The 13,030-nt window shown below is 35.3% G+C and overlaps 1 protein-coding gene across 1 annotated transcript; it reads left to right on the top strand.

The window, feature by feature from the left end:
* Positions 1–4,526, top strand: LOC127258699 (uncharacterized). The gene is made up of 4 exons (XM_051285645.1): positions 1–116; positions 3,181–3,342; positions 3,494–3,627; positions 4,307–4,526. The coding sequence occupies exons 1-4, from the start codon at positions 80–82 to the stop codon at positions 4,328–4,330; spliced, it is 357 nt and encodes a 118-aa protein (XP_051141602.1). The 5' UTR covers positions 1–79; the 3' UTR covers positions 4,331–4,526.
* The last annotated feature ends 8,504 nt before the right edge of the window (positions 4,527–13,030 follow it).

The following is a 13,030-nucleotide window of genomic DNA, read 5'->3' as shown; positions in this document are numbered from 1 at the left end:
TTGTCCCAATTTCAGGTCTAAATGTCATATTTGGAAGCATGAGAGTCTCATCTTCCTTTCTTACATTCTCACCCCGAAGATGAGGCTGCTTGAAGTAGCTCTCTTGTTCGTTGAAGGTGACATCTCTTGACACATAGAATCTTTTTGATAAAAGGTGAAAGCATTTATATCCCTTTTGTGTGGTAGAATACCCTAAGAATACACATTTGATAGCAATAGGGTCCAATTTTCTCCTTTCATTACTATGAACATGCACAAAGGATACACACCCAAATATTATCGGTTGGAGTTTATTTGTAGGATCCAAGTGTGGGTAGAATGAGGATAGAACTTCCATTGGGCTTTTTGAGTTTAAGATTTTAGTGGGTAACCTATTGATTAGATAGGTGGCAGTAAGAAGGGCTTCCCCCCAAAATCTCTTAGGAACATGGTTTTGAAAAAGTAAGGCTTTAGTTTGATATAATAAGTGCCCATTTTTTCTTTCTACAATCCCATTTTGTTGAGGTGTGTTCACACATGACGACTCATGGATTATCCCTTCTTTGTGGCAAAAAAAGTTTAGGACAAGGTTAAAGTAGTCTTTGGCATTGTCAGACCTAATTCTTTTGATACCGACCCCAAATTGATTTTTAATCATTGAGACAAATTGAACAAACACGGAGCTAATCTCATATTTTTGTTTCAATAAAAAAACCCCAAGTCACCCGGGTACAATCATCTATGAAGGTTAAAAACCATTTAGCACCTGAGATATTAGGAACATGAACAGGACCCCATACATCCGTGTGAACAAGATAAAAAGGGAAAGAACTCATCTTGGTGCTAATAGGAAAATGTACACGCTTGTGTTTAGCAAACTCACACACCTCACAATGGAGACTCTCCACATTTAAATTTTTAAACACGGAAGAAAAAAACACCTATATAACTCGAAATGAAGGATGTCCTAGATGGCAATCGTAAAGTTGGGCTTTCTCTTTATTGGTCATGGTGGACTTAGATATGAGAGAGTGGCTCTTGGTAGGCAGATTAGGATCCCCCATGTAGTATAGGCCATTCCATTCTCTAGCATGTCCAATCGTCCTCCCCGAGTTCTTGTCCTGCAGTACACAAGAGTTGCTATAAAAAACAACATTACATGGGAGGTCTTTTGTGAGTTTCTGTATAGAAATCAGATTGGTAGATAGTTTAGGGACATGAAGGACATTTTTTAATGTCATGGATGGGCTTATCTAACCTCTCCTTGTCCTGCTGCAGTTATAAAGGTTCCATCTGCTGTGGAAATTTTCTTGTTGATAGGACATAGGGAATATGTGGAGAAGTATTTGGGTAGAGGGGTCGTATGGTCAGTGGCTCTAGAGTCTAATATCCAGTAATGTGTAAATGGTGTATCTGAAACATTAAGCCCAACAGGAAATGGAAACTTACCCGAATATGTTACGGAGCATATACCTGTGGATTTCTCCAATTTATTGAGGATGGATCTTACCCGTTATATTCTTCATGATTCAGCTGGACAGATTCTTCACTTTGTCCATTAGCAATGTGTGCTTGCCTTTGCCTTTTTTTTTTTTTTTTGGAGGGCCTCCTTTCGGCCTCCATTCTCGGCTTGGGGGTTTTCCATGTAATTTTCAGCACTTCTCCCTTGTATGGCACGGCTTGTTACAATGGGTACACCAAACCTCCTCATGTTTTTTTCTCTATATTGGGAACCCAACATTTCATTTGGTTAGCAACAATGATTCTTCCTCATTCCGCTATCATTGCAGAGCTTTCAACGGTTGAGGTCTCCAGCATTGGTCCTCTCTTGCTTTCTTCACTCCCGATAATGGCTACCACTTCATTAAGCCTTGGGACTTTCTCTTTTCCCAAGATTTGAATTCGGACCTGGTCATATTCAGGATGTAGGCCTACCAAAAAGTCATAGACTCTATCTTGTTGAATATACTCCTTTAGAATGGCTGAGTCTTCTGAACACTTTGCTTTTATAACTCTATAGTGGTCCAATTCCATCCATAAGGACTTGAGTTGATTGGCATATTCTATAACAAATCTATTTCCCTGTTTGGCAGCCACGGTTTTCACCTTTACATCATAAATTTGAGCAGCATCCTTGGCCTTAGAATAAGTTTTTTCTACTGCCTCCCAAATTTCTTTTACTGATTTAAGAAACATGCAGGTACCACTGATTTCTGGGACCATTGAATTCCATAGCCACGCTATGATCATGGAGTCTTTTTCGTCCCATGATTTGAACAAGGAATCTGTTTCTTTGGGTGCATTACCAGGGTGCATTACCAGTCAGATGACTAATCTTTCCTTTTCCTTTCAAGATGGTCCTAATGAGTTCAGACCATTTGAGATAATTCTTCCCATTTAGCCGATAAGCAGAATGAACATTCTGCAATTCTTCGACAGTCTGGGGTTTGTCCCCAGTTTCCAGGTTCACGACCTCAGCCATGACCAAGTGCAATTAAGGTAAACAGAGTTGCGCTGCAATGAAGGTTGCGACAGGGCTTAAAGGTAGCGCAACAATGAAGGCTGCAACTTAGGTTTATAATCACGGTAAGAGACTCCCAAGGATCGAATGCTCTAATACCATGTCGGATACTGAATGACCGTCTCACCTAAAAGCTTGAACTGTTAGGAGAACGCAGCCATTAATCATATATCCGCAAATGGGAGCCCGAACACGCCCCCTCAGGTGCAAGTGGAGGTATGCGAAACCTGCACATGCATATGCGCGCAAATAGTGACAGTGGGACTCGAACTCGAGACCTAGCCAAGCTCTGATACCATCTCAAATTTGGAAGAAATAATTTCTTATATCTATTATGAGGTTACTTAACCTCTATATATACATGAGTCTATAGTCTATTTTAGGATAGCTAATTCTAAGAAAACAAATCCCTGTGATTATGGGATTGATCCTAAATACATAAACCCAATAATGGAAACATACACTGTTATAGGAGTACAACACAGCAAATATAAAACTTCCTAAAATACACAAATACAATCACAGTTTTGACAAGAACTATTCTATCAATTCTCGCGACTTCTGTATTTACCATTTTCCGAAAACCCACTTGGTTAATTTTTGTTCATATTTTGTTCCGCATGAAAGTCAGATTACACGTCATATGAGTAATTACAATTATTTTGGTCTCAATATTGCAGGGATTGGCTCCAGTGGACCATCACTCAGATTGAAAATGGATAGAGCAAGTTTTAAGGTCCCTCAAGGATTTGATGGGCTGGACATCATCGGGCACCAAAAATTCAAGCAAAGCACTTACCCTGGTTACTATTCCGATAGATTACTTGAAATTGTTGCCAAAGGTATTGCTGTGGCACCCGACTGCTATGCAACCGACCCAGCCATAAGATTCGACCCCACACGCACTGTCATCAAATTGCATTACTGATTTCAAATCTTGAAAAAGCTTTTGCATTTTCATTGCCCTGATTCGGGTTACGTTTATTTCTGTAGGTCTGGTGGCAAACCCGGGATTGGAGGTAGTATTAGTGGTGAAAAAAAGGCAAAAAGGGCAGCAGAAACAAGTTCTTCTGTGGAGTAAAGAACTCCAAAGATTGGCGTCAGCAGCATCAGATCTCCTCTTTAAGGTGAGGTTTTGAACAGATTTTGGTTTTATTGTTTTGCATTATTGAGACAGAATTATTTATGTATATTTTCTTGCCTCAGTACTTTTCTTGTACAACATTATTTCACTCAACTACTTAGTCTGTGTTTGGTTTGTATTTAATTTGTGTTTAAATAGTAGTTGAATTTGATGTTATACAAGAAAAAGATAATGTATTTTATAGGAAATCGCAAAGGCTGAATCTTTCTTGAATTTCTTTTTCTGAGCGTTCATAAAGCAAAATTCATTTTTAATCCACAAAAAAGATAGGGTTGGGCTGAGTTTTTTGTGATAAGATTAGAAATTGTTAAAATAAAAATTTGGGATTCAATTCGTAACTTCTATTTGATTAGATGTTTCATGTTTTACTTAAGGTTGCGGTTAGATGGCTAATTTGGTCAAATCGGTAGATGCTAATTGACATGCATATTTTTAGCACAGTATAATATATGTAGTTTATACATTGTGTTTTAATGTATATAATATAAATATGCTTCAATAATATATTGTGCTATGCATAATTACATCACATGTTATTTGAATACCCTCTAAGAATCGCATCTTTGCCTCTAAAACATAACTTCATCTTAGAAGTACCCTTTAAATACCTTAATATCCACTTGACGGCTTCCCAATGTTCACTCCCCGGATTTGACATGTAGCGACTAACAACCCCGACTGCATGAGCAATGTCTGGACCCGTACACACCATCACATACATGAGCTACCAACTGGAGATGCACAAGGGACTTTAGCCATATCTGCCTTTTCTTTGTCTGTTATCGGAGACTGATCTTTTGTAAGCTTGAAGTGGCTTCCCAAAGGTGTGTTTCTCAGCTTAGTCTTCTTACTATTCATGTTGAACACTTTCCCGATATACTTCTCCTGAGATAGTGTCAGAGTGTCATCTTTGTTTTTGATTATACTCATCCCAAGTATCAGTTTAGCTGGACCTAAGGCTTTCATCTCGAATGCCTCAAACATCTACTGCTTTAACTTATTGATTTTTGTTATGTCCGCACCGGCTATCAATATACCATCCACATAGAGAAGTACAATAATGTAGGAACCCTTAAACCTCTTCACATAGCAGCAATGGTCCATTTCACATCTCTTGTACCTTATTCTCACCATGAAGTTGTCGAACTTCAAGTTCCATTGCCTGGGGGCTTGTTTTAGATCATAAAAGCTCTTCTTCAGCTTGCAAACCAAGTTCTCCTTGCCAGAACACTGAAACCCCTTAGGTTGTACCATGTAGATATTCTCATCGAAATCACCATGTCTTAACATCTAGCTGCTCTAGATGTAAGCCCTCTGCCGCTACAATACTAAGAACCAATCTGATAGTGGTCATTCTTACTACTAGAGAAAATATTTCAGTGTAATCTACTCCATTTTTCTGCTAAAATTCTTTAACCACTAAGCGGGCTTTGTACCTTTTCAACCTATCTGGTTCATCCTTAATTCTGAATACCCATTTATTTTGCTTCTTGTCAAAATGAAGTTTTGTCAAAATCCATGTCTTGTTTTTGTGCAAGGAACTCATCTCTTTTTTCATGGCCTACTCCTACTTAATCGAATCATTCTGCTTGATTGTTTCACGATAATTTTTTGGTTCACCATTTTCAGTTAACAGAAAATAGTTTACGCTAGGATCGTATCTTGCTGGAGGTTCGGTGACTTTAGTGGATTCCTGACCCATTGTTACTCGGTTGGTTGTGGCTGCATCGGTGAAGAGGGAGGTCCTTCCTCCTCCGAACTTTCGCTGTCAAAGAAGTCCCCTAGATTGCCTTCAAACTCGTCAGTATTGGATTCATTCTCCTGACTCCCACTGTCTTGAGGACCCACTGACTTTTTGGTTCTAATAACACCATTATCAAACTCCCTGTTCTTTCGCAACCTTCGGACTTTCTGTGCTTCTGTCTTTGAAAAGTTCAGCCTCATTGAATGTGGCATGCTTGCTTCTGAAAACCTTTTTACTTTCAAAGTCGCATAGCCGATAGCCCATCTTGTCTTCTCCGTACCCAATGAATGTGTATTTTCTGGCTTTGGCATCTAACTTGTCACCATCTCTTGTGAGATCATAAGAACTGCATCCGAACACTCTCAAGTGTTCATACTTTACTGCTTCCCATTTTCACTCTTCTTCTGGTATCTTGAAACCCAATGGCACTGATGGTCCTCGGTTGATAAAATAGGCAGCAATGTTAACTGCATTGGCCCAAAACGCCTTTGGAAGTTCAGCATTCAGTCTCATGTTTCTAACCCCCCCCCCCATTTAGTGTTCTGTTCATCCTTTCTGCCACTCCGTTCTACTGAGGAGTGCCCGGAACAGTCTTGATCATCCGGATCCCGTGTTCAGCACAATACTCGGTGAACTCTGTACTGATGTATTCACCTCCATTATCCGATTTCAAGCACTTCACCTTCAGGTTAGTTTCTAATTCAACAACAGACTTCTATTTCTTAAAAGTATTGAAAACTTCAGACTTGTTTTTAAGAAAATAGACCCATAGCTTTCGTGTTGAATCATCGATGAATGTTACATAATAGTTTGATCCGCCAAAGGAAGAGACTGGTGTTGGTCCATAGACATCAAAGTGAACCAATTCCAACTTCTGAGCTTTCAATGTCCGCCCATCTTTGCAAAAGAAACTTTTTTTTTCTTGCCAAGCACACAGGGCTCACAAAACTCGGAATCCACCCACTTTAGATCTGGAAGCTTTTCTTTGTCACAAGCATCTTCATTCCTTTTATGCTCATGTGGTCAAGTCATTTGTGCCACAAAACACAAACTTTGCTTGCTGGTTACTGCATTCGCTTAATTTTTAGAGACATCAGCCATGTATAGAGTACCCCTCTTCTTGCCTCTGGCAATTACGAGATTGCCTTTGACGACTCTCCATTGCCCTCCTCCAAATGTAACGTTATATCCCTGATAATCCAGCTGCCCAATATAAATGAGTATTTTCTTAAGACTAGGGATTACCCTAACGTCCTTCAACGTCCAGATTGTGTCCGAATGAGTCTTTATATCTATGTCATCAATCCCTGTGATGTCAAGAGAGTCGTTATTAGCCAAACGAACTTTACCAAAGTTACCTGTCCGTAGATTCTTCATTGTCTTCGTGCTAAAAGTAGCATAGAATGATGCACCAGAATCTATAATCCACGACTCAGTTGAATTCACAACACAACAAATGAGTGCATCGTCTGAGCTGTTTGTAGTGGCAATTCATTTTCTTTTGCTCTGGCGGTTTTGAGCACTGATTTCTGAAATGCCTATACTCTTTGCAATTCCAGCATTGAATGTCCTTCATTGACTTTGACTAACCCCTCATTCTGGAATCTGATCGTCCTCTGTCATTCTCTTTTTCTTTCTTTCTACCTTTTCTTTCCGTGCTCAACAGGGCGCTTGAAGTTTCACCAGAGTTTCGCCTTTGTATATCCTCTATGATGATTAAGTCACGAATGCCTTCAAAAGTAAGTTTAGAATTTTCTGCTAAACTACTAACAACTGTGATTATTCCTGACCAACTTTCAGGTCATGAGGATAAGAAAAGCAAAGCCTGAATCTCATCGTCAAACTTAATATCCACCGACAACAACCGGGATATTATAGTATTGAATTTTTTTATATGCAAAGTAACAAACGTACGTTCTTCCATTCTTGTATTCACCAATTGTCTTATCAGAAATACCTTGTTGGAAGCAGATGGCTTCTCGTACAAGTTTGTCAACGTCTTCATCAACTTATATGTGGTAGTCTCTTTCAGAATATTGAGTCCAACATTTTTTGCTAGCGTAGATCTGATAACATATAGGGCTTTCTTGTTAAGGTTGTTCATTCATCATCGCTCGTCTCCTTAGGTTTTCTTCCGGTCAGAGGAAAATCCAGATCTTTCTGGCAAAGCAAATCCTCGATTTGCACCTTCCACCAACCAAAATCTTTTCCGTCAAACTTATCAATCTTGGTTTTTTCGTCCTCAGACATGATTTAATCATGCAAATACGAATTCTGCAATTTGCAGGATGCGTCAGATCGGATCTGCAGCGTGCTGTCGGCGATCATGGCTGCCGAGTACACTGGCAACGCTGCTGACGGATCTGACGGCTGACGGGTCTGACGCATCTGATAGGCCTGATGTGTCTGACGCTACTGTTCTGCCCTGACACAATTCTGCCCCTGCTGTGACTGCAGTATGCGCTGCTGTTCTTGAACAAGTTCTGTTGTTCATGAACAAATGTAACTCGTGTGAACAATCCCGCTCTGATACCACTTGTTATGACTAACTCTCACACACACGGTAGCAGAACTAGAATATTAAAAAGGGGGCAAAATTTTTATACAATTTTTTTTATTTATAAAATAATATTACTATCGTCCACTTAATAAGTTTATATTTACTTTTTGCATACTAATATTAAATATTAATTATTACATCAAATATAGTCCAAAAAAAAAGAATCTTTTTTATTAGTAGATATTGATATATTATATTTTGAAAAAAAAAAAACTAATGCAATTTCTTATTAAAAAAAAACAAACACTTTGATGTTTTTATTATTTATTTTAAATCAAAATAGTTGTCTTATTTTCCTATTTAATAATCATGGTCTTCATTATAAAACAAAACTATATCTATTTTTCTACCATATTTACCCTTAAAGACACTGTCATCATCACTTTAATCTATTTTTCAATTTTCATAAAGCAAAGACAATATAGTTATTTACATTATATTTTATATTTACTTTTATTTTAATATTATTGTTCCTTAAATTTCGTGTCCACTCTCAATAAGATATCTCGGATGGAGTATATTTAATTAATCATACAAAACTCAGTTAATATCTAATTCAATAATTTAAACCTAATTACCAAACACATTGTGCATATAAAAAGTCTAAAAAATAAGAAAAAAATAAATTGAAAAATAATTAGAGGACCACAAGACAAATTCAAGAAAGAAGAGGGACCGACCATAAACAACCAAACATCCATACATGATTTTGACAATTCTTGTTTTCTTTTCACAAAGTGCACATCATATCATATCATTCATTCATTTGCGCCCTCGTGGTTTTGGTCATCATCATCATTCTCCCAATTCAATTTAATTTAATTTAATTTGATTTCTTGAAATATTTTAAATTCACTAGTATTTCTAGAGGTGAAATATTTGTAAATAATACTCCCTCCGTCCCACATGTCGTGTATACTATACCGTAGATACAGTAATTTAGGAGGGGTGTAATTAGTAGATCATTAAGAATGTATTAGTGAAAATAATTATCCTATAATATAAATAATTATAAATTAAGATTAAAATAGCTAATTAATTTAATTAAAATTAAAAATAATTAATTAAAAAGTTTAAAATGAGATTAAAGTGTGTAATCATTTTTAAAAAAATGAAAGTAACATAGAATATGGGACGGATAGAAACAGCAACGTGGACATGATATGTGGGACGGAGGGAGTATTTTATATTATTATACAAAAACATAATATTGCGCGTATATTTACGTTTTTTCAATTACTTGTGTCTTTTATAGCATTGATTTAGTTTCTTTACGTGGAGTTTTTGTTTTAAAAAATATTAAAAATTAAAAATTAACATCTAATTAAATATATTGTAAAAAGTAATTTGTATTTAATTAGATATTTTTAAAAATATTATTGATAAATAATACAATTTTTTTTTCAAAAGTCTATATAAAAATAGAAAATTTGAGATATATGAATAATAAAAATTTAAAATGTAAATTTAAGTATATTTTAGATCAAACTCACTTTCATTAGGTTGTGTTTCTTTAAGGGGATTTTGGAAATTTTGGGTTTGGATTTGATTTTTATTTGAATTTTGAGTTGAGTTTGAATTTATGTTTTCTAAATTTTTATTTTTTTATATTATAAAAAATATATATTCTCTACAAAATGACATATGTATTGTATATATTTTATTAAATTATAATTATTATAATTTTTTTATATTTATAATTTTAAAAAACTAAAAACACCAAAAATAAACAAAGCCTGTGTTAGGAGTGTCCTCCCAAAACCGACAGTCCAGCTTTGGATTTGATCATTATGCAAACACTGAGCTGGATTTGCATAGTAATTCAGCCAAAAAACTGAGCTGAAAACACCCTAAATATTCTGCTACATATTCTGCTACGCATTATTTTAAATCATTTAATTTTTCAAAATATGTAAAAGAAATAACAAAAATAAATATTTAAATAACATATTTTTCAATAATTAACCATAAAAATTGTGTTTGTTTGTGGGTTTTAGTTTTTTGATTTAGATTTTTGAATAGTATAAAGTTGAGTTTGAATAGTTGTTTAATATGATATAAATAGATGTTGATATGATATTTTGAACGTAAATTAAATTTGTAGTATAAGATAAAAAGAAAAATAATTATTTGATGTGATATTTTTCTAGGAATAAATAGTAAAAATTTGTGATAAAATCCAAAAAAAAAACCAAAATTAATATTATTTGTTTGACATAATTTTTAATAAATATACATTTTTCTAACAAAATATCACATCAAAATACTATTTAAACAAAAATTTAAACAACACCTTTATTTCAAATTAATTTCAAATTACAACCAAACAAACATTAAAAAAAAAACATGATTAATACATACAAAAACAAAATAGAATATCATAATTAAAAAAAATACTTTTTTAATATAATACAAAAAAAAAAATTTGATATCGTATATTTACACAAAATTTAATTTTTGTAATATATTTTGTTTTTAAAATTTTTAGAGAAAAAAAATATGAATAATACATACAAAAATAAAAAGATTAAATTATTATCCATACAATTCTTTATATTTTACATAATACAAAGGTAGAGAAAGAAAAAAAACAATCAAATAGTATTTTTTTACTGTGAATTTTAGAATATTATTGTCTCGGTTTCACTTAATTTGTCATTCTTTTTATTTTCGTTTATCCACAAAAGTTGTCATTCTTTTTAAAAAAAAATATACTTTAATCACATTGCAAAATTCATAATTTATAATTATTTTTATTTTAACTAAACTATTTAGTCATTTTAATTTTAATATAAATTATTTTGTATATTGGATGACGCAGAGAATAGTACTTTATACTACATAATACTCTCTCCGTCCCACAAAATTAGTCGTGTTTCTTTTTGGCGCATAATTTAAAAAAATTTGGTTTAAGAAATTAATATGATTAGTTAATGTAATATATTTAATAAATATTATTTTAACTATTTTTATTTGATAAAATATTGAAATAAAAATTGAAATATTTATTTTATTTTATTTTATTTAAATTTAATGTTTTATTTATTAAAATTGTTTTGTTTTTAAAAAATATTATTATATTGATTGTAAATTATGCAATTAGATAAAAAAAAAAAAATTAATTGTAATTGTTTGACAAAAAATTGTGTTATTTTAAATAAATACAAAATTTGTACAAATTATATTTGGTTTGGATTTAAAGAGGATCATATTCTCTAAATGAGTCATTTCATTCTCCTTTCGGGTCAATTTGTTTTCCAACTTGGTTTTCGATGGCTTCTTTGATCCGAAGAAATTTGGCCTTCGGTTTGATTTTGCCGGCCTTTGGAGTGGTCTCCGTGCAGGTGATTTGATCGTCGGCTTTGGATTTGATGTCCTCTTTGGACGATCCGAGACTTTGATCTTTGATTTGGCTTTGCCGCCTTTTGAAGAGTTTTGGTCTCCGTGTAAGCGATTTGATCATCGACTTTGGATTTAATGTCTTTTTTAGACGATTCAAGCTTTGATCTTTGATTTGGCTTTGCTGCCCTTTGGAGAGGTTTGGTCTCCGTGTGATCGATTTGATCGTGAGCTTTGGATTTGATGTCTTCTTTGGACGATCCGCGGCTTTGATCTTTGGTTTGTCTTTTCCGCCTTTTGGAGAGCTTTAGTCTCCGTGAGGACGATTTGATTGTTGGCTTTGGATTTGATGTCTTCTTTGGACGATTCGCGTCTTTAATCTTTTATTTGACTTTGCTGCCTTTTGGAGAGCTTTGGTCTCCTTGTGGGCGATTCGATCGTCGGCTTTGGATTTGAAGTCTTCTTTGGACGATCCGTGGGTTTGATATTTGGTTTGTCTTTTCCGCCTTTTGAAGAGCTTGGGTCTCCGTGTGGGCGATTCGATCGTCGGCTTTGGATTTGATATCTTCTTTGGACGATCCGCGGCTTTATGGCTTGCCTTTTCCGCCTTTTGGAGAGCTTCGGTCTCCGTGTGGGCGATTTGATCGTCGACTTTGGATTTGATGTCTTCTTTGGACGATCCGCGGCTTTGATCATTGGTTTGCCTTTTTCCCCATTTGGAGAGCTTTGGTGTCCGTGTGGGCGATTTGATCATTGGCTTTGGATGTAATGTCTTCTTTGGACGATCCGCGACTTTGATCTTTGGTTTGACTTTGCCGCCTTTCGGAGGGCTTTGGTCTCCGTGGGAGGCGATTTGATCCCCAGCTTTGGATTTAATGTCTTCTTTGGATGATCTGCGGCTTTCATTTTTGAGAAGGTGGATTTGGTGCTCCATAACACTTTTGGCAGCGTGTCTCTTTGATTTTTGGATCGAAGAGGGCCGAGTTGATGCTTTAGTGAAGAACGCGATGAACACCTCGAAGCTTTGGGATGAACTTTGAATGTTCTTCCCTGGCTTTAATGGATTCTTCAATGGCTTTTTGGAGCTTTGATGCTTGAAGAGGTGGATTTGGTGCTCCATAACACTTTTGGTAACGTGTCCCTTTGACTTTTGGATCGAAAAAGGCCTGGTCAATGCTTTGGTGAAGAACACGATAAACACCTCGAAGCTTTGAGAGGAACTTTGGAGACCTTCCCTTGGCTTTGACGAATTCCTCAACAACTTTGGAGCTTTCATCCTTCCTCCAGCTTGAGCATACGACGAAGGACGTTAACTTCATCGATTCGTCAACCAATATTGGATCATTTGTCCAAATCAGTGACTTTCGACGAAGAACATTTCGAAGGACACGAAGAACATGGAGAACAATACAGAGAGAATCTAGAGACTTACCCCTTTGCTTGAATCCTCGATGTAACTTCGGTGTCTCAAATGAATTGACCATACCTCCTATTTATAGAGGGTGATCTTGGCTTTCTTTTTGAATGATGCCACGTGACGCGTCCTGATTGGCCAATAGAAAGATTTTATAATCTTTCATTTTTCATGAGATGCTATTTTTCATTCTTGAATGATTTGATTGTGCGCCTTTTTTTCTCGCCAAGATCTTTATATCATTGTCTTTTTCGAAAGATATTAATTATAATACTTCCTTTATTAACAAGATTTATTTATTTTGCTGCCAAATTCATTATGATCCTATT

This window comes from Andrographis paniculata, unplaced genomic scaffold (assembly GCF_009805555.1).
Source record: "Andrographis paniculata isolate CXL003 unplaced genomic scaffold, ASM980555v1 Contig5END, whole genome shotgun sequence".
NCBI classification, from domain to species: domain Eukaryota; kingdom Viridiplantae; phylum Streptophyta; class Magnoliopsida; order Lamiales; family Acanthaceae; genus Andrographis; species Andrographis paniculata.
The sequence above is the reverse complement of the archived record's forward strand: the minus strand, read 5'-3'. Positions and strand labels throughout refer to the sequence as shown.